At 35.7% G+C, this 22,012-nt stretch overlaps 1 protein-coding gene across 11 annotated transcripts; it reads right to left on the bottom strand.

Annotated features, from left to right (window-relative positions):
* Positions 1-1,412: 1,412 nt before the first annotated feature.
* On the bottom strand, positions 1,413-21,838 carry LOC125681796 (uncharacterized). 11 transcript variants are annotated; one of them, XM_056155237.1, is made up of 9 exons: positions 21,718-21,838; positions 20,188-20,879; positions 13,752-14,027; positions 13,603-13,635; positions 9,180-9,501; positions 7,634-7,830; positions 7,441-7,497; positions 6,081-6,253; positions 1,413-3,775 (listed from the first exon to the last, which is right to left on the bottom strand). In XM_056155237.1, the coding sequence occupies exons 2-9, from the start codon at positions 20,864-20,866 to the stop codon at positions 2,006-2,008; spliced, it is 3,507 nt and encodes a 1,168-aa protein (XP_056011212.1). In that variant the 5' UTR covers positions 20,867-20,879; positions 21,718-21,838; the 3' UTR covers positions 1,413-2,005. The 11 variants fall into 11 exon arrangements, with proteins under 11 accessions (XP_056011212.1, XP_048777975.2, XP_056011213.1 ...); XM_048922018.2 differs by having other exon boundaries at positions 6,081-6,229; XM_056155238.1 differs by having other exon boundaries at positions 20,218-20,879.
* Positions 21,839-22,012: the final 174 nt, after the last annotated feature.

Genomic DNA, 22,012 nt, shown 5'->3' with positions numbered 1-22,012 from the left:
TCTGACCCAGTGGGTCTTAAGAAGATTTATAAATGTCCCCACCCTATTTTTGCAATTACATCCCCTTTGAAGAGGACATGGCACTTCATTTGAATAAACGTAAACGACCTTCACAAAGGATGCTTTGTGCCAAGTTTGGTTGAAATTGACCTGGTGGTTCTGGAGAAAATGAAAATGTGAAAAGTTTACGCCGACGACAGACAACGGACAAATTTTGACCAGAAAAGCTCACCTGAGCCTTCAGCTCAGGTGAGCTAAGAATGGTTGTCTAATGAATTTGATTAGAAAAGTTCAAAAGACTGACACAAAGATGTATGAGAAGAACGAACAGTGAGGAATCCCATAAATCCCACAAAGAATACAAAATTAAAAGAAGAGCAAACACGGATCCCAGGTGCCCATGAGGTGTAAGCATCCCTGTTGATCGATTACACCGTCATGAATATCTTAATCAGGTAAACGGAACAATCAGTAGTCAAAATCAGTATGTAAAGTACGGCCTGATAATATCTAACAACTAGAGATATTTCCTCTTATAAAGAGACACGTTCGTTGCATTCTTTCTTTCGCACAAAACTTTTCTCTAGAACCACCTGCCCTTATTTCAACCACACTAGACACAAAGTATGCTTTGGGAGAAGAGTTTAAAATTTGTGCGAAAGAAAGAATGCAATGAATGTAGTTTAATCGGAATAGCTTTCTGGATCTCATGACAAATCGGACTAAACCAAAGAACACTTTTTGTCAAGTTTAGTGAGATGGCTAACTGGGTTTTTTTTTTAGAAGAGTTAAAAAAAACTTGCAAAAGATTGATCTATAAACTTTGCAAAGGAAACCTCGCACAAGCTTTCAAATTAGTTATGCCAAATTCTTCATTTGAAAGCAACTACGTGTATTGGGCACTGTTATATCATTTATTGCTACCTCGTGTGGACCCGGTCCTCAGTACCCCCATGCTTATCGTAAAAGACGACTAAATCGCGGTCCTTCGGATGAGACCGCAAAACTGAGGCCCCGTGTCACAGCAGGTGTGGCACGATACAGATCTCTCCCTGCTCAAAGGTCTAAAGCACCGAGCATTGGCCTAAATATTACATACTGTACAATGCATATCTGACCTACTGTACATAGCCTCGACTAAATATAATTCCTTTGTATTCGTTCTTCTCCGTGACGTTACACGGGAAAATTGCTGTTCTATGCAGTTTTCGTAAAGTCCTGTGTTAAAATGTTTTCACAAACATGCATCGTTTGAAACCCACGTGGTTTTAAGAAAAAATGAGGTACAATCTAGGAATACCAATGTATTTCAGCGAAAAATGAAAATCCATGATGAATAAATGAGGAGGTGGGTGTACAAGAAGTTTACTTTGCCAAGTCCATCCTCTTAATTCATGCTCTTCAATACTCTACCAATTTTAATTCTTTTTATTCACATTAACCAGAATTAATCGTGATTTATTATCATACATTTCTATCATGTATTGCAATATTTAAAAAGCCAGTCAATCAAATTCCCCAACATTACATGCAGAAAATGCAGGTCCTAAAAATCTATAAATTCTAAGTAATGATAATCACTAATGATAGAAATTTTATAATCAATACTCAAACATTTTTAAAACCTCTAGTTGCATAGTATATAATAGATGTGGTGCTAGCATTCTAATCTTTTTAAATTACAAGCTTGTAAAGAGAATAAAACAACAACAACAAAAGAAAGTAACGTGTAAAGACGTATACAATATACACATTGCACGCGATTATGCCCATCATTTTTTAATATTAAATCACTAGTGTTCCAGTATGAATCAATTCAACTTTTGTAATTCTAAGCAATGCAATTTTCTTATGTTTTATGTCCTTGTAGACGGATTTCTCCCCCATTTACACTGTTTAATACACCTGCACAAAATTCATTTTTCGCATACATGTAGTTTTAATATTTGTCTTACGACACTTCCTGGTTCTAATACTAGTCGTGCGACACTTCCTGGTCGTAATACTAGTCATACGACACTTCCTGGTCGTACGTCTCGTAACCATCGTTGTATACCCTGATGGCTTCACGGTATTTCTCCGTACATCCCAAAACCCTGTAAAATTCCGCCAAGTAGTAATAATTATCCGACTTCCCTATCATTGCGCATGCATTCTCCGCGTCTTCAAGGTATTCCGAGAAAAGATCAACAGTACCCATGAACTTCAGACAAGTAAAGAGACGTCGGAATGCCATTAGCAGAGACATGTAATATTGCAAAGTCGTGATTTGGCCTTTGTAGTTCGCTTGATAATGAACCTGTCCAGAATCCATCTGGCTAAAGTTTGTACTGGCCTTTATCTTTTCTTTTAAGAGGCGAATACATTCCATTGTATAATGAGCACTGTGATTGTACGATTGGGCAGTCAAAAGCATTGAAGACAGTTCTGATATGAAAGCAACATCGGCTTCGCATGTGCTGTATGCTTTGATGTCATGCATCAAAGGAGGTGGTATGCGTACTTCATCAAACTTTCCCACCTTCTTATTCGGTCCCAATAAATCGCTGATAGACCTTCCACCATAATGGCTCATAATAACTTTGAGAGATTTTCTATCATGAAAATGGTCTAACATAAAGTAGAACCACCACTGCATTCTATGTGGCAAGTCTTGCAAACAGGAACATGCAAATTCCTCCATTGATGGCGCATCTTTGTCAGACAGAATGAAGTTTTCATACAGCTCAACAAATGAGTTGGTAGCGCTTTCCAAGTAATAGTACAATATTTTGTTTTTTACATCTTCGATGCTGATCTGGAAGTAGACATCTTTCTCAGATCCTTCGATGTAATTCCCACCTTTTACCGACTCCATATGATCTATCAGAGGTTCCGCGAAAGTACTTCCGGGTAATCCATGCCTTTCTGCCATCAAAACTATTGAAGTAATCGGAAACTGACGAATCGCCAAAATTCGAGAGTAAAGACTGTTATATACCCTTTCTGGTACATCTTCTAGTACATTCCACGATGGAATGAAATAGTCTGGAATACATTTTTTCTGAATGGAAAACAACAAACGATCTAACAAGTACAATAAGCATCCTCCCTTGTTGTGTTTCCAGTATGGTGGAGGAACTTTCTCCATGGCATGTAGAAAGATTGATTTAACGGAATATACTGACAGGGTCATGTTGTCGTTACTTGAACTATCAATCAAAAGTTTGAATATTCTGTAGCAATGACGCTGGTGAGCGCTAGTGCCACTCTTGATTAATGCCTTGAGAGGAATCATGAAATTTAGTCTCCAAGTCAATCTATCAGAAGAGTTATCGGGAATAACAACACATCTCTCTTTCGATACTTTTGATATAATGTCCTTTGTTGGCCAACTAGCTGGTCTTTCTCTTGCTAACCAAGAGTCTAATACAGAAGGGGGCCACTTGAGACATTCTATTGCTACAAACATCTTTGTTCCCTTCTCCATAACTCTATTGCAAAGTGCTGTTGATAGATAGGCAGTTCCATTTTCTATTCGGGTATAGAGAAGAGTGGTAGTTGAAGGTTTAATCACTATCAGTTTCACTCTGGAAGGTTGCATGTTCTCGAAATCAAGTGTAAACTGATTTTCTATCTCGCTTTTCTCCTGAACATCTCCCAGAACGACGTACGCACTCATAAGTCCGATTCCAGTCAAGCCTAGATGTCGATGATTGCTTCTTTTATTGTATGAAATTTGTAATCTTGACTGATCATTGAGTGTATTGTCCAGACCTTCCACTAGCGCCCCGACCTGCACAAAGAGATAAACTATATTGAATTTACAATAGTAAATTACAGAAATAAATTACATAATTGATAAGTGATACTCCGTCAAGAAATTCATTTGAGACTTCTTTTAAAAAATATTGCCGAAAAAAAAACAACCTGACATCATGACTAAATAGTCAATAAATCCTTCCTACAAGCATGAAAAGTTCTTGGTAAAGGAAATTCGTTATATTTCATCGATTGCATAAAATGCTTCTTGTGTTTTGGTAAGGAGAAGGCATAAAAGTAATTATGTGTACAAGTTAACTATGACAGGTAAATGGAACTATTCTTTGTCACATACCATCATACACAATTACTTCTATGTTTCCCGTCGTTTCATCTTTGTTTATTAGTGCAGTTTCAGAAAAGTAGATAAATGATAGGCAAATGTGCTTTTATAAAAGTGTTTTGAGTATTTTTCTCGTATTTGCAACAGAAAATGGCACATATCACAGTATAATGGCAAAACTATAACAGTTACTCATAATATATTGTACGGTGTGACCGTTGAGACGAGCGAAGCCCATTAACATCTTGCAACACGACTTTTACGCGCCTCTTCATTTAACGCGGGAAATATAACGCGCTTGGTGTAAACAGTTACAAATTGTGACGTAATATTAGCTGGAATGTTTTTCCACTCTCAAACCAAGCAAAAACAAAATGTTTGAAGCTATGAGAAAGCTTATCTGGAATTTAAAAACGTTTATGGTTCTTTCTAAACAATTTAATTATTTTAATTGTCAATGATGTATACCGCAGTGACGGCGACATTTTTCCAGAAGCATTATGGGTAATACTCATCTTTATTTTTTAAGCTGAAGAAGAGCAAACCACGTGACTCATATGTGTAATCATTGGAGCGAGCTCGTCGCGTTGCTACGCGACGCGAGCTTCGCTCGCTATTCGTATAATAGCAGAATCTGCATGTATTAGTATAGAGGCAGAATCTGAACATATTAGTATAGAGGCAGAATCTGCACGTATTAGTATAGAGGAAGAATCTGCACGTATTAGTATAGAGACAGAATCTGCACGTATTAGTGTAGAGACACAATCTGCACATATTAGTATAGAAGAACAATCTGCATGTATTACAACAAACATATCATAAAATGCTCTTCGATAATATATACTGTATGCACTAAGGCACAAAGTATAGAAATAAAAATAAATTAGTGTATATTGGTTGAATTCTTAATTCCTCTATATCGATTGAATTCTTACTTCCTGTATATCGATTGAATTCCTACTTCCTGTATATCGGTTGAATTCTTACTTCCTGTATATTGGTTGAATTCTCACCTTCTGTATATTGAATGAATTCTTACTGCCTCTATATTGATTGAATTCTTACTTTCTGTATATCGATTGAATTCTTACTTCCTGTACATCGATTGAATTCTTACGTCCTGTATATCGATTGAATTCTTACTTCCTGTATATTGGTTGAATTCTTACTTCCTGTATATCGATTGAATTCTTACTTGTATATTGAATGAATTCTTACTTCCTCTATATTGGTTGAATTCTTACTTACTCTGGAGTGCTTGAACTCTTACATTTGTTGAACTCATACAAATATTTATTAAATGATATCTTATCTACAATGTATATATTGATTGATATATTAATTATATATCAATTAATCTCTAACTGGTATATTGGTTGAACACTTCAACTCCGTTTGTTGAACTCATAACTCTATAAAGGTTAATGTATTACCTTTCTATTAAGTGAATTTTATTATCAAACATGACCTCTTCTTTCCTGTTTGAAATCTTGTCCCATATTCGTTGAATATATTGTTTGAACGCTTAAAGTATTAACTTTCTATTTATTAAACACTAACAAACATATTGGTTGAAATCTGACCTCTATATTTGTTGAACTCTGACCTCGGTATTCGTTGATACCAAATTCTATATCGGTTGAACTCTTAATGCTGTATAGATAGAAAACTTACCACTTCATTGGTTCAACTCTTGCCTCTACATTGGTTGAACTTTGATCCTAATTTCGTTGAACTGTGACATCTAAATTCGTTGAATTCTTACCTCTACTAAACCTCAACCTCTATATAAGTTCAACTCTTTCCATTAGTTCAACTCTTAACCATTATTTCAACTCTTAACCATTATTTCAACTCTCACCACTATATTGAATGAACGCATTCTTCATTGATTGGACTCTGATCTAATAAAAACCTCATAGTATATATTAGTTGAACTCTTAACTATAAAACAGTTGAACTTCTACTTCTATATTGATTTTAACTGTCTTACTTCTACAAAATTGGAACACTTGTCAGAGTGTTGACTCGAATAAGTCCATTCGTTACATAGAAATGATGATATCGGAATTCCTTTGTCGATGAGGAAACTAATATGTTTCAGTGGTATCGATGTCAGTGCGTCTGTAGTAGCTTCGATATCTGAAGATGAATAGTACCATGTAACTGTTGTGTGGAATTCAAAATGAGTCATAATAAATAAACTAAATTTGTTGACTTTCCACGGCTGTAAAAGTAGCTCTCGTAAGAGGGTCAGCGTATCACTCTACCATAAATATGAATAGACTAATGGGGATCTGCAAAACAATGTTAACTCACGGCACTGATGCTATTTCTAAAGTTTGTTAACTCTGAAGATTTTACTACAGATGTATCAATATACTAGATCTTTAATGTGTCTATATTTTACACACTGGTATTTCTTGGTTTATATGGCTTCAAAGTATGCCAGGAAATTGATTATACATGGAGAAAGAATCTTAAAACTAAAACATTCCTCATATTATTGCCGTGAGTTCGGGTCATGACCGCGTCAAACCTAAGATGTAAACATAGGTAGTGATTGCTCCTTCAATAAACGTTCGGTATTTAGAAGTGATAATCATTGATCTTTCGGATATGGCCATAAAAACGGAGGTCCCGTGTCACGGCAGACGTTGGCACGTTGTTTAGAACTTTCACTGTTATGGCTCTGAACGCTAAGCATAGGTCTAAATTTGTGGTACTTCACCTACAGTTGGTGACGTTTCAATATGAAGGAAAAATTCTCGATGGAATGTACAAACAAACGAATAAACAAAAAACCGTCACCAAAATCAGTATGTTAAGAACGGTCTAATAATTGGTATGAAACACGTCAGACAACATTTGACATAATGACAGATTGTATTTGAAAATTTGATCATTATAGCAATCATACAATTTGCGAAATACTGACTTTAAACAAGACTGTTAATGAAGGTCCTGTAACATCAACTTATTTGTCATTCGTCTGACTCGATTAAAAAAAAAGAATCAGATGCAGGTCATGATGGAATATTGTAACATAGATATAGGAAGTTGACGATGTATTGCAAAAAGACAATCTGAATAAAAATTTTCAAATTAATCAAGAGCATTCTAATTAGAATAATGTAAAACTTATATGGTACCAATTTTGATGCACCAGATGTGCATTTCGACAAACAATGTCTCTTCAGTGATGCTCAACCGAAATGTTGGAAATAAGTGAAACGTGCCCTTTTGAGAGTTGATAATAACTTGGTGTTCACAGTAAAGTAATGCTAAAAATATTCCCCGATAGTTATACAGTTTATAATCCCCTATTGACTCAAATATATATGTAAACTCACCAATACTGTCTTTAGCTTGAAAATCTTCCTCATGAATGTTGTTCACTTTACGTCCATCTTTGAAAAATTGCAAATCATTAATTTTTTTAAGATAATGAAATATTATGGCTCACTTAATTAAAAGTTCTGATTAACATGTACACATGTATAAAAATAATCTTTTTTCTATAAAATTCTTTTTCTACACACTTACTTTCAAACCAAGTGTCCGCCCAGGTTTTCTTTCTAAGACTGACGTAGTGTTGGTCATCAAAGTGACCAAGTTGTAGAGGTTCCTTGTCTGGTTCCCTGTCCTCGTTAGGAATAGAAGGCCTAATTGTTGTTTGATTATGACCACTTCCTATTGCGCTGATGATGGAGATGACTCTTTCAGTGACACTACTTATCCCCCTGTAATTCAGTCAAACATTATCTCCATGATTTGGCGCGGAACTAGTTCAGTGTTCATATTTTTCTAGTTGCCTTCAATTTACATTCAATTTCAACGTCAGTGATTGGACTTTTTCGTGTGATGAACAGCTAGTTTAATTTTGTTTGTTTCTTTTACAATATACGTGCCTTTGAGAATTGTTCACTTCACAAGCTGTTGGTGTAGTTCTATGCATGACGCTGAGAGTTATTTATCGTGTAAATGTCTGCTGCGACATGGGAACTCAGATTTAAGGAAGAATACTACACCAGAGAAATGTGATATGGATACAACGTTGAGGATATGTAAAACAATATTTTGAAATAATTTTTTTTTTCAAATTTACCTTATTTCGTAAAAAAAAAAAAGAATGCAGTTTTAAAAGAAAGTAATCTGAAAAAAATGTATTTAAAAATCCCCTGCTGGACTCGAACCCGCGATCTACAGAGCAAAAATCGACACGTTACCCGGCTGAACTACCCAGTCAGACAATAAAATCTAAAACTAATCGACAAAGAAGGTTTAAAGGAAAGTCAGTCATATTATGACGATGTGGTATACCTCCTCAAGATCTCACCAAAAGACCCGCGACTCTCACTTCCAAATGCCGAGCGTATGACGAAGAAACAGTCATATTGAGACATCAACATCTGTAGGTGAGGTACATGTACCACAAATTAAGACCTATGCCTAGCACTTACTGTCGTAGCAGTGAGGGTTCTTTATCGTGCCAATGCCTGTCGCGACACGGGACCTCCGTTTTTAAGGTCATATCCGAAAGACCCATAATTCTCACTTTTAAATGCCAAGCGGTTGGCGAAGGAGCAATCACTATCTATCTTAAAGTCTTTGGTTTGACGCAGCCATGGCACGAACGGGGCTCGAACTTACAACCTCCCGGTTATGAAGCTAACGCTCTACCACTGAGCTACCGCGACCGGTTTAAAAACCTATAAGACTGGAGTATCACACTTGCCATCCTCGATGTAGCAATTGTATGCAGTACGATACCTTGCAATTCTTTGAAAGCATTTAGTGATATTGTATCATTAGAAGTCTCAGTGGTATCGGATGGATATGTAAAGGGAATGGAAGGATGAGGGTCAGAAAGGAGGTGGGGGAAAGGGTTTGAGGAATGAGAGAGTGACTAAAGAGAAAGGACATGGAGACAAGATAGAGAGAAAGGGAGAGAGGATGGAAGGCTGAAGCTGTCAGAGAAGATTCCAGTCCACAGTATACACATGTACGATAACAAAACTGTTACTAACATCAGAAATGGGGATCAGAGGGCTTTGTGTTTGTAGATGTAAGAGTCCTAATGAATACTAACCGTAAAATAAGTTGATCACCCCATTCCTTGTCAGTAGCCATTCTAGAGAGATATTCATCCCAGGTTTCAGTAGATAAAAACATTCCTAAATGAGTCCCATCTTCGTGATTGGGGTTTGCTCTTAAAAATTCTACTGCTAGATGGCGTAGTTTGCTGGCTGTCCAATGAAATTGCCCATTCATTCTCAGCTGGTCAACGACAGAGCGGAACAGACAGTTTCCGTCAGGAACAACGTCATGAATTTCACAGTCAATGCTGTCAGTCAGTTGTTCCATGATATTTATCATATTTCCTGTCTTGCAGCTTTTGCACTGTCCACAACCTTAAAAACGTGAACATAGCATTAGGAGCTAAACTCTGTTCTGTTCCACTGTGTTCTAAAGAATAGAACCACGGATCTTCGAAAAAAAATTCTTAGAAACATACAGTAAACACGGTTTCAGCGAACACGCTTATAATGAATAAATGACGTCGCCATGTAATGTCAAGATCTCTTGTGTGTTTGAAGAAAAAGTCGAAAAATATATAATCGAAAGTTTTTGGACGATCAGGCGGTTATTATTTTCTAATATCAGGAAATATTAAAACGATCTCTTGCAAAATAGATTCGGTAAATAAGACCAACTCGATTGAAATTAGCGTGTCTTAAATTGTATAGATCTCACACTGACACAATAAGAAAATACAGAGAACCACACGGAGAGCAATGATTAATTCAGTGAACCATTAGTCCAAGTTTTACAATTTTGTTAGGCTATTTTACATTTACTTCAACTGTAATGAAAATAAATCCTTATGTGTGTCTACTCATTCGATAATCACATATCCAATTTCAGATGCCAAAGTTGAGTCATTATAGAACTACATTCGGCACAAAGTCCTATAAATCTCGTAATAATCACTAAACTCTGACGACACTTAAACTTGATCTGTAGACATACAGTAGTTAACAACATACCAATTTTCAGCTTTCTAAATCAAATTAAGGTAAAAAGAAATTCGGAAAAAAAATATTGAAGAAGTCAATTCAACCATAAAACTAAGTTCTAATAGGTCAACCATAACAAAAGTGAAGTTTGATCTTTATCTACTCATGAATTAGGTAACCACATATTAAATTTGAGATTCCTTGTGTTGAAGTACATGTAATGACGAAAATAGTCCGGAAAAGGCACAAAGTCCCATAAATCTCGTAAAAGTCACTCAAATCTCGTAAAATCACTCAGTTTTGATGCATACATGTACAGTGGTAAGTCACATTCCAAATTTCAGCTTCCTAGATTAATTTATGATGAAATCAATTCCATAAAACTATATTGTGACAGGTGGGTAGACGGAGTACAGACTAATAATCCCCCTCAGCCCCAATCGGCAGTCCTCGTATGATTCCGACAGCGAGAACTAATTAACTACTGGAAACCATGTACTACATATTGTTGATTTAAGGTATTCAATGTATAACGAAAGAATAAGGAGCAAATTTGAATGATTCAAAATAAATGTTTACTGTTATATAATGAAAATAGGGAATTAGAGATCAAATTCAAATGACTGGTAAATGATTAGAAGTTGACCTATTTGCACTTGTGACATTTTGAAGAATTATCTACCCTTAGTAAAAATAAGAAAAATCCAATTTTCTAAAAGTGTGTGTGGTAAATGAATAATGATATTTCATATTTTCATAAAAGTAAAGTGTGTATCACTTTTTACCAAGACATTTGTTTGAAAATATATGATTCCTTTTAAAAATATTTACAGAAAGCATGCTCTTCTCATAGATTGCAATGTTAAATTCTACATATATTGTAGGTGAAATAAATCAAGCAGTAATCAAAATTTTGAAAATGTATATGTTGGATTATTTTTACTTGACAACCCTTTCGAAATGATACCAGGATTACAAAAATCCCACCATCCATTTACTAGATATGAAATATGGTCGTTATACATTGAATACCTTAAAACTTAAATTGTTAAAATACTCCAAACCAAACAGTTAATAACTTAATAGAGTGAAATACATGTTCAAAGTTTAGATATGTAAATGAGGATGTATCAATCATTCTCAAAACGCATAAGCTCATTACTAAACAAGAGGCCCATGGGCCACTTCGCTCACCTGAGTCACCTTGGCCCATATCTGAAGAATTTCCATATATATTTGCATGTAAAACCTTAGTCCCTATTATGGCCCAAACTACCCTTTGCAAACTTGAATCTACACTATGTCAGAAAGCTTTCATGTAAATCTCAACTTCTTTGGCCCAATGGTTCTTGAGAAGAAGATTTTTAAAGCTTTTTCCTATATTTGTATGTAAACCTTTGATCCCCCCCCACTTGTGGCCACATCCTACCCCCCGGGGGCCATGATTTGAACAAACTTGAATCTGCACTATGTCAGAAAGTTTTCTTGTAAATATCAGCTTTTCTGACTCAGTGGTTGAGAAAAAGATTTTAACTATATATTTGTATGTAAAACTTTGATCCCCCTTGTGGCCCCATCCTACCCCCGGGGGCCATGATTTGAACAAACTTGAATCTGTAATATGTTAGAAAGCTTTCAGTTAAATTTCAGCTCTTCTGGTCCAGTGGTTCTTGAGAAGATTTTTAAATGACCCCACCCTATTTTTGCATTTTTGTGATTATCTCCCCTTTGAAAGGAGCATGGCCCTTCATTTGAACAACCTTGAAAGCCCTTCACCCAAGGATGCTTTTGGCCATGTTTGGTTGAAATTGGCCCAGTGGTTCTGGAGAAGAAGTCGAAAATGTGAAAAGTTTAACAGACAGACGGACAGATAGACAGACAGACAGACGACGGACAAAAAGCGATCAGAAAAGATCACTTGAACCTTCGGTTCAGGTGAGCTAAAAAACGTTCATGACAACTTCAGTTAACTTTCCATTTTTTGTACGATCAAACAAAAAACATGCTAAATGCATACACGGTGGGTGACAGGGTATCATCTAGAAATCTTATAAAGAAACAGGCATAATCAATAACCTTGAAGTAGACTGAGATAATTATTACATTACGATAAAGATATCGTGCAAGTGTAAAATCGTGCCTCAAAGGAGATACTGAAAGGACATGCACAAAGACACCAACATCTAGTAGTCAGGAAAAAAATCATCAAATGTCCACCTACACAAAGCTAATCAAGTTCTGATGTCAGTCACCTACCAATTATGATATGTGATACATGTATGTGCTTTATATGGACCTTTGTATCTTACACATTGGAGAGTTCCAAAAAGTATATACTTCATCAATACAAGCTAATTAATGAACAAATGAAGATAACGAACAGTGATCAATCTAAAAAAAAAAAAAAAAAAACCCTATAAAAGATACAAAATTAAGTGAAGAACGAACATATATCCCTAGATTTACCATAGGTGGGATCAAGTCCCCAGGAGGAATAAGCATCTCCTGTCGATTGGTCACAACCGTCGTGATCCCTATATTTTGAAATGGTAAACGGAGTAATATGTAGCCAAGAACGACCTAACAATTGATATGAAACATGTCAGGCAGCTTTCGACCTAATGACAGTTGTATTTATATATTAGATCGTTATAACGACCATAGAATTTGCAAAATACTGGCTTTAAACGAAACTGTTGAAACACTTGTTATTTTTTAATAGCCTGTTTCAATATTTTTTTAAAAAAAAAAGAAAAGACTGCTGATATGCAGAACATACAAGACATAGAATATTATGAAGTGATTATTTATTTATTTGCTAAAACAGTGGTTTGCTTTATGCTGTTTGCTGCTATAGTGTAAAATATCATGGTATATAGGAACAGTACACTCTTTTCCGACTTAGCAGTGGATATTTTGGGAATTTTATGTTAAATAAACAAGCTCCATGATAAAAATATCAAGGTTGACATTTCTATACATGTGTAAAACGGTTTGTCCTTGTTAATGTGTAGGGGATACTTAATAAGTTAGTGCTTAAGAAACATCTAAAGTTAGTGACAGCCTTTTGTGCATACAAGTATGTACATGTATACATGTAAATGTGAAGATAACGAACAGTGGGCAATCTCCTTACAAAATCGAGAACAGGGCACACACGACCCCTCCGAAACACCAGATAGGGGATCAGGTGCCTAGGAGGAGCGAGCAGTCTCTGTTGACCGGTCACGCCCATCGTGGGCCCCTTGTCCTGCCGTGTTAGGTAAACGTAATACGTAGTCAAAATCAGTTTGAGGAGACCGACCTAACATTTTGCGTGACACAAAACCCCACCCCATCACGGATTTGTTTGTAAAGAAGACTACGCTAATGATCATAGTATTTGCAAAGTCCTGAATTTAAACGAGACCATCGAAACTCCCGAAACATTGACTCGATTTGTCAGTGGCCTGTTTCGGTCTAGAAGGGGGTGATACACAGATCATATATAATTACCGTCAGCATATCCGTAGATACATGGGTATATACCTGAAAAGCAATACACCATTTCCTTTTAGATTCAAAATTTCGTATATCCTTCCGAAATAGAACTTTATCTCATAGACTAGTATAAAAATTTACGAATTACAACATCATTTACCTACCGGTACTTGTATAGAGGTTTTGTCTTGAGCTTTTGGGGGGTTCTCTTTCAAGATCGCTGTAATCAAAGAGATATTTCTGCTCTACCTCCTGTCCGCCTATACTGCGAGTCCCATGGGTGAGGCAGTCAGTTTGATGTTCCGTGTGGTTGTGGTGACAGTGGTGGTGCTGGTGGTGACAGTGGTGGTGCTGGTGGTGACAGTGGTGATGCTGGTTGTGCTGATGTGTTTGGTAGTAGTCGTCGTCATCATCGTTTACATCGTCAGAATAATCATCGGCTGTGTCAAAAGTACATTCCCTTTACAAGCCAGTTTGGCTCATTTATTTTATTCTGTGCTTATACATGTAAAATGAAATAATAATAATAAATAAATAACATTTATATAGCGCATTATATAAAACCAAGTACATGTACTCTAGGGCGCTTTACAACGGTAGCGGTGAGGAATACAACAATAAGAAACAATTAAATGAAATTAAATGACAGTATGGCATAAAATCTTACATCTATAAAATTATCAAAATAAAACATTTAGTATTATTAAGATCGATAGTTTAGAGGTTTTTAGTTTGTCTGTTTGTTTGTTTTTGGTATAACACAATGTTCAGTATCTAAAGAAGTACTCTAAATTGTTAAGTGAATATGGAATGAATACTTGTCTGCAAGGTTTCGTTGCTAAAGCATACTACTACGACTTGTAACCCGAAAAGTATTGTAAGTATCACCCAGAATGGATTGCTGAACATTTTTATCCTGGTAATTTGACTTTTCAAATTCAGGCGTCATTCATAAGATATAGAGAATCGACATATAAAACTTTAGTGCCTATGGTTGGATAGTAATTGAGGTATCATCCAGAACCATGATATTTGGCTAGAGACCTATAACCTTTTGCGTTTCATGATGCCGAAGACAGGATGTTCAAAACATACATTAGTGTTCACTGTTGGATCGACAATATTATTTGGGTGAGCATTGTGGCTCGTGAGCCTCTTGTTAAAGTCTCACAATTTTAGCTTCTATAATGCAAAGCGCTTGGCAAAGGAACAATCAATGTCTGTACATACGTTTATAGTACATGTTTACTGCATATATCTCTGATCATAACCAACTACACATGAACGAAGCACTCTACCAAGACAGACTCAAAAATAGTCCTCGTTTTCGCTGAAGCAGGGCGGATATTACTGACTGTGACATTCACCTTGCACAGACCGACTACCCGGCACTCTCGACTACACAAGAAGACGATCTATAATGTGGGACACAATGATCCGTTCTATAGAAAATATAACCTCGTGAAAATATGGTTGTGATCATCACTATATAAAGTATCTATCTTCTCATAGTTCAAAGGTCACAAACAACGTGTATGTAATGGTGAAGACAGATTGACGCACTGCACCACACCATTATCCACCCTATCTATGAAGGATGAACATGTGTTTCACATCTTATTAGTCCAGCCTTAATTATCAGTGCTGTTTCTATTTTGCTTTGTGTCTATGAAATTACCCATGTATTTGGTCTTCAAAAACAATCGGGATCTTCCTTTAATAATTGGGGAAATGTGTACTAGGTTTGAATCCTCGTCGGTCATATTTGCAAGTAATTTCCTGGATATTATACGTACGAGCAATGAAATAACATGAAATAATAAGAATTCCATGTAATTAATTACTCCCTGAATACTTATCATTTACTTACTTTGTGTATCAGTCGATTTTGGGTGATAAAACTGTATGCAAAACTTACTGAGCAGATTCACTTACGCAATGAAAAAAATTTGTCCCACTCCCGCTTGTAAACAAATTGTTTCACGCCTTATTATGTACGAGAGTTCTCCAAAGGGAAATGACTCGGACGTATCTCGAAGTCGGTATATTAATGCCCGCAATAATTCTTTTAAAGAGAGCAAATATTTAATAAAAGATATCAGACAATTCAACATATTCATACTTAACTTAATGGTCTCTTTAACTATTATTTTTTCTTTTCATAAAGAATGAATGCGCGCATTATTTCTTATACAAAATCGTTGTAAATGATTAAAGATATCTTTAATTGAATTGATGAGATCATCATATCATTTATAATGAGCTCCAAATTAAATTTTACGATCAATAATTTCACAACACTGATGCACACATAAATTCAATTGATGAGAGCAATCAATTGATTTGATGCTTGCATCAATTTAATCATTGCGAGCAATAATTGATTTGATACGTCCATTAATTGAATTGATGTAGGCATCATTTTAATCAATGCGACCATGAAATTGATTATTGCATTCAACAATTGAATTGATCCGCGTATTAATTCAATTATTACGCACTATAATTGATTTGATGCGCGCATTGATGAAAATGATGCGTATATAAATTCAATTAATACCTGTATCAATTCAATTAATGCGCGCATCAAATCAATTATTGTGCGCAATAATTGAATTGATACACGCATCAATCATTGTTATCGTCCATTGAATTTATGTGCATATTAATTCAATTATTACGCGCGATAATTGAGTTGATGCGCGCATTGATTAAAATGATGCGTGTATAAATTCAATTAATATCTGCATCAATTCAATTAATGCTCCCATCAAATCAATTATTGTGCGCAATAATTGAATTGATACACGCATCAATCATTGTTATCGTCCATTGAATTTATGCGCGTATTAATTCATTATTACGCGCGATAATTGAGTTGATGCGCGCATTGATTAAAATGATGCGTGTATAAATTCAATTAATACCTGTTTCAATTCAATTAATGCGAGCATCAAATCAATTATTGTGCGCAATAATTGAATTGATACACGCATCAATCAGTGTTATCGTCAACTGAATTTATGCGCGCATTAATTTGATTATTGAGCTCAATAATTCATTTGATTATTAATTAAAATTACAATAAACTTCACCCTCTAATCGTACCACGTTCGGTGATCTTAGATTTATAAATTCCGTTTCTATCTGATCCACAAAGTGTTGACAGACAGAAAGACGCTCTGTGCCATACCATAATACAACCCATCTAAGATGGGCATATAGAAATTGTATTATTCAAACAAACTATGATTTGATTTGAAGGAACTATATATGATAAGAGCTCCGTTTGCCCATAAAAATGGCAGCTATATGCTTTTGTTTCAAATTTAAGTGTGGTTTTTGCATCTCCATGTAGCTAAAGTTTTTTATTCTTCCAGAAAACATCGAGCGCAGATTCGCGACATGCACTTGATGATAGAAAAAAATGTTTGTTCGACACTGCGCTGTGTTTTAAAGGGGCATGAACAGTATTGGACACGATTTGAGCTGAAAATTTTCAAGTTTTATTTTTTCCATTTTTATTGTTTACAATGCTTTTATTAACTAAAGTATTTCTAATGGTCAACCAAACTTTGAATATTAATTGTTGTGTTATAAGTGAGATACAACACTCTCAATTCTTTGTTATGTAAACAAGCCTCGTGTCATGTTTTTTTTTAAAATAACATTAGACTGTTTAATAGAAAATAGCGTGTTTAAAACAAAATGAGATGTGTCAAACACTATAGAAAATATTTAATTGTGTTAAGAATTCGCTTATAAATTGAAAAAAAAATCTGCTTTAAACGAATCTTTTACTAGTTTATTTAACCTACGTAAACAAAAATATGGCACAAGCCTTGTTTACATAACAAGGACTTGTGACCTCTGTATCTCCCATGTACCTTGACTACTGACATTCAAATTTTTGCTGATCATTAGTAATACCTTAGTTAAGCATAATAAACATAAAAAAATCAACAAGAGTACCGAAAACGGTACATAATACGCCCGTGAAATGCTTATATAGGGTGTTTTTCTTGTGCTATAATTTGTATAACTTTGCTTCAGGTATTATCAGCCATCATGAGGCTGTGACAAACTTTCTTATGAACAAAGGGTCTTAGCTTAAAAATCAAGATTTCCTCAAAATGGACCAAGTTCAACAACCTGTAATTTTTTTCAAAAATGGAAGAAAGTCAAAATCCTTCCCCAGATGCACATCTTCAATACCCATACAAACACTCCACAAAATAAGATGGTCCTCACTTAAAAACTGTGAAAGGGGTTGGTCGGACAAATTATGTACCCTCCATAGAATATTAATATCCAAATAGACTAAGTTCAACAACCTGTAATTTTCTCAAAAATTGTAGAAAATCAAAATCCATCCCACATGCACACCTTCAATACCCATACAAACACTCCACAAAACAAGAGATGTTTGTAAAACACATATGCCCCTCATGGTGCAAAATTGAAAAGGGTTATACACACACATCATTTAATTGATAGTAGTATCATCAATTCAAAATATTGAGCAGACAATATCTTCCTATGTCAAGAGTGAATTGACCATGTGACTTAAAAAATCAATAGGAGTTATCTACTCCTTATGCTGTACCAGTGTACCAAGTTTGGTGTCAATCAAGTAAATAATTCTTAAAATATAGGAGACAATATATTACTATGTCCAGTTCAACAATTGACTTTTGACCTCAAAATCAATATGGGTCATCTTCTCCTGAAGGTGTACCAGTGTACTAAGTTTGATGTCTGTCAAGCAAAAGGGTTATCAAGATATTGAGTGGACAGTTTATTACTATGTCCAGTTTGACCTTTGACCATGTGACCTCAAAATCAATAGAAGTCATCTCCTCCTAAATATACACCACTGTACTAAGTTTGATGTCTGTCAAGCAAAGGGTTCTCAAGATATTGAGCGGACAGTATAATCCAATGTCCAGGATGACCCTTGACCTTTAAACATGTGACCTCAAAATCAATAGGGATCATCTTCCCCTGAAGATGTACCAGTGTTCCAAGTTTGATGTCTGTCAAGCAAAGGGTTCTCAAGACATTGAACAGACAGTATATTCCTATGTCTAGTTTGACCCTTGACCATTGACCATGTGACCTCAAAATCAATAGGAGTCATCTTCTCCTGAAGACGTACCAGTGTACCAAGTTTGATGTCTGTCAAGCAAAGGGTTCTCAAGATTTTGAGCAGACAGTATATTCCAATATCCAGTTTCACCCTTGACCTTTAAACATGTGACCTCAAAATCAACAGGGGTCATTTTCTCCTGAAGATGTACCAGTATACCAAGTTTGATGTCTGTCAAGAAAAGGGTTCTCAAGATATTGAGCGGACAGTATATTCTAATGTCCTGTTTGACACTTGACCATGTGACCTTAAAATCAATATGGGTCATCTTCTCCTGAAGTTGTACCAGTGAACCAAGTTTGATGTCTGTCAAGCAAAGGGTTCTCAAGATATGGAACGGACAGTATATTCCTATGTCCAGTTTCACCCTTGACCTTTGACCATGTGACCTCAAAATCAATAGGGGTCATCTTCTCCTGAAGATGTACTGGTGTACCAAGTTTAATGTCTGTCAAGCAAAGGGCTCTCTAGACATTGAATGGTCAGTGTATTCCTATGCCCAGTTTGACCCTTGACCTTTGACCATATGACCTCAAAATCAATAGGGGTAATCTACTCCTTAGGATGTACCAGTGTGCTAAGTTTGATGTTTTTTTAAAAAAAAGGATTCTCAAGATATTGAGCGGACATTATATTCCTATGTCCAGAGTAGATTGAACCTTGACCTTTTGACCTGAAAAACAATAGGGGTCCTATTCTACTCATAACCAACCCACATATGAAATATCATTATCATCAAGTGAATGGTTATCAAGATATTGAGCAGACAACATGTGGTCTACCGACCGACCGACCAACCGACCGACCGACAGGTGCAAACCAATATGTCCCTCTTCTTTGAAGGGGGCATAATAAGAAGGCTCTCACTTGAAAACTGTGGGAGGAGTAGGGCGGACAAATTACGTACCCTCCATATAATAATTATTTCCAAATAAAGGGGCAAAACTCCTGGAAAAAAGGTCGAAATGGATCAAAATTGCAGTATGATCTAGAGTGACCCACAAAGAAGCTACACAGCAAGTTTCAGCATGATATGTGAAAGGGAAATGAAATTATAAAGAGAAAACCCCGAACGTACGGACGGACAGACGGACGGACGGACGTACAGACATCGCTGTACCATAATACGTCTAAAGACGAGCGTATAAAAAATAAAATTTGAAATTTTCAGCTCAAATCGTCTCCATGTCCCTTTAAAAAAGAAAAACATTTTTAAAAATGGGGATTTCAACTGCAGATCCAATGCAAATTTAAGCAAAATTGAAAATGAGCTTTACTCTTGATGCCATATACTTCCAATGACCTTAATTGTGTAAATTCAATTGAACATGAAAAATATGAATTTTAGGCCTAAGATAAAATTAAGGCTTTCTTTACCATTTTGTGTTTTGCGGAGGTCAAGAAAGGCTCTTATCATACATAGTCCTTTTATTTTGAGATAGTTTTCTTACTTGCAGACAAAAAGGGTTTAGCAACATTACCATAGTCCATGCTTAAAGGAATGTTGGGGTGTTCTAATTCGTTGATACTTTTAGAACCAGCATGCTTAGGACCATAACTCACAGCAAGCGTGAACATACTTCTTACACCAGCGTCGTTCGCCTCGCTGGTACGTTCGTCATCATTGCACACATAATCTTCTTCATTTGAACGAATAGCTTGTCGCGTTGAACTTCCTTCCTCGGAGCCCTTTCTCCATCCTGATTTTGACGCGCCCGGGAAAACGATGAGAAGACTTGAATTTCCAAGTGACATTGACTTTTGGACTCCCTGTCTGCCGCGAGTGTTTGTCTCTTTGACATAAAAGTCATTGTGGATCACATCCTCGTCACTTTCGTTACCACGTGTCTGTATTCTGCTGGGACAGGGCATGCATTTTCTAAAGGAAAAGGGTTGGTTATCCACTGGAAGAAAGTCGTCATCTGAAAACACCGGCTCGGTCTCGAATGACTGTGAATCCTTTTGTGTATTCTCAGTTGATTTTATTCTGATATTCAAGTTGTCATCTTTAATTTGTAAACCAATATTACATTTCAACGTTTGGTTGGATGAACTTGGCGATTTCCATATATTCTTCAAAAACTCGAGCTGTTTAGTTTTATCTTCAAGTTGAATCTCAGTATTTTCCATCCCTGCTTTGCTTCTGTGTGAATATAAGCTTTTTTTAATTTGGAGATTGGGTAATGATATTTTATACATTTATCATATATACGACATTGGGATATGTGACAAACTGAGGCAGGTTGTCGGCGCGCGTTTACGGTATCATTGCAAGTACTTGTCAGTGTTTTTTCACACTAATTTTAAACACAGGCATTTATATCCCTTGGGGGCCTAATTACTATATATACATGTAAGAGTATTTTCAATGTTTGATAAATCACATATATGCATATAAACTACTGAGATTTGTTTTGCAAATGTTTCACATAATGCTTCGAATTTATCATGCAACACGGCATGCGCATCATAAATTCGACATTCTATACACAGATCTGAAAACGCTTGATTAAATGGAAAAAAACCATCCTGTTACTGTCCGATATTTTCCGTATCAAGAAGTTGAAATACAGCTTTATCATTAATCTCCTCGAGATATTTTGACACCAATATGTGATTTTTTTTTTTTTTTTAGGGGAAACTGGGGCAGAGTATTTAAAAAAGACAGCTTTTTCATTTCAATAAAAACGAAAGCTATCTAAAAGTATGTGTTGTCCCTTCTTACTCAAAGGTCCCTTGGTACTCTAGTAAATTTCAAACCCAGCGACATATGTTTCTAGTATATTGTTTAAAAATTGTACCTGCCTCCCGAGGGCCCTAATAATTGATGAAATAAACATACTCCTACAATTGCCTGTGTTCCCACTATGATCCCCTTCGAAATATTGCCAAGGTACTACGGAGCCTTAAAGAATACATTTTAATACATTCAGTAGTCACTAGTTAAAGCACTACATAAATATATACACATATTAAATTACCTGCAACATTTACGTTCTCAAAATCCACCGCATCATTCATTAATCCAGACGATAATGCACGATATTAAACCAAAATGAAAGTAGAAAATTTTCAACGCGTACTTTGAAAATCCCTGGGTCTATAAATAAACATTAAAGGCGATGAAAGATTTCTACACGTCTACTGTTCCTAGCATGTCTCAAATATTCACAGATTGTGATTTGTTTTTAAATGTTGACCACGTTAAGTTCTATATCATTTTTTAAATTTATCATTTTGAAATCGGATATTTAAAGCATCCATTTTGCACGGACA

This window comes from Ostrea edulis, chromosome 2 (genome assembly GCF_947568905.1).
Source record: "Ostrea edulis chromosome 2, xbOstEdul1.1, whole genome shotgun sequence".
Taxonomy (NCBI): domain Eukaryota; kingdom Metazoa; phylum Mollusca; class Bivalvia; order Ostreida; family Ostreidae; genus Ostrea; species Ostrea edulis.
This window is presented reverse-complemented; position numbering and strand designations above follow the sequence as displayed.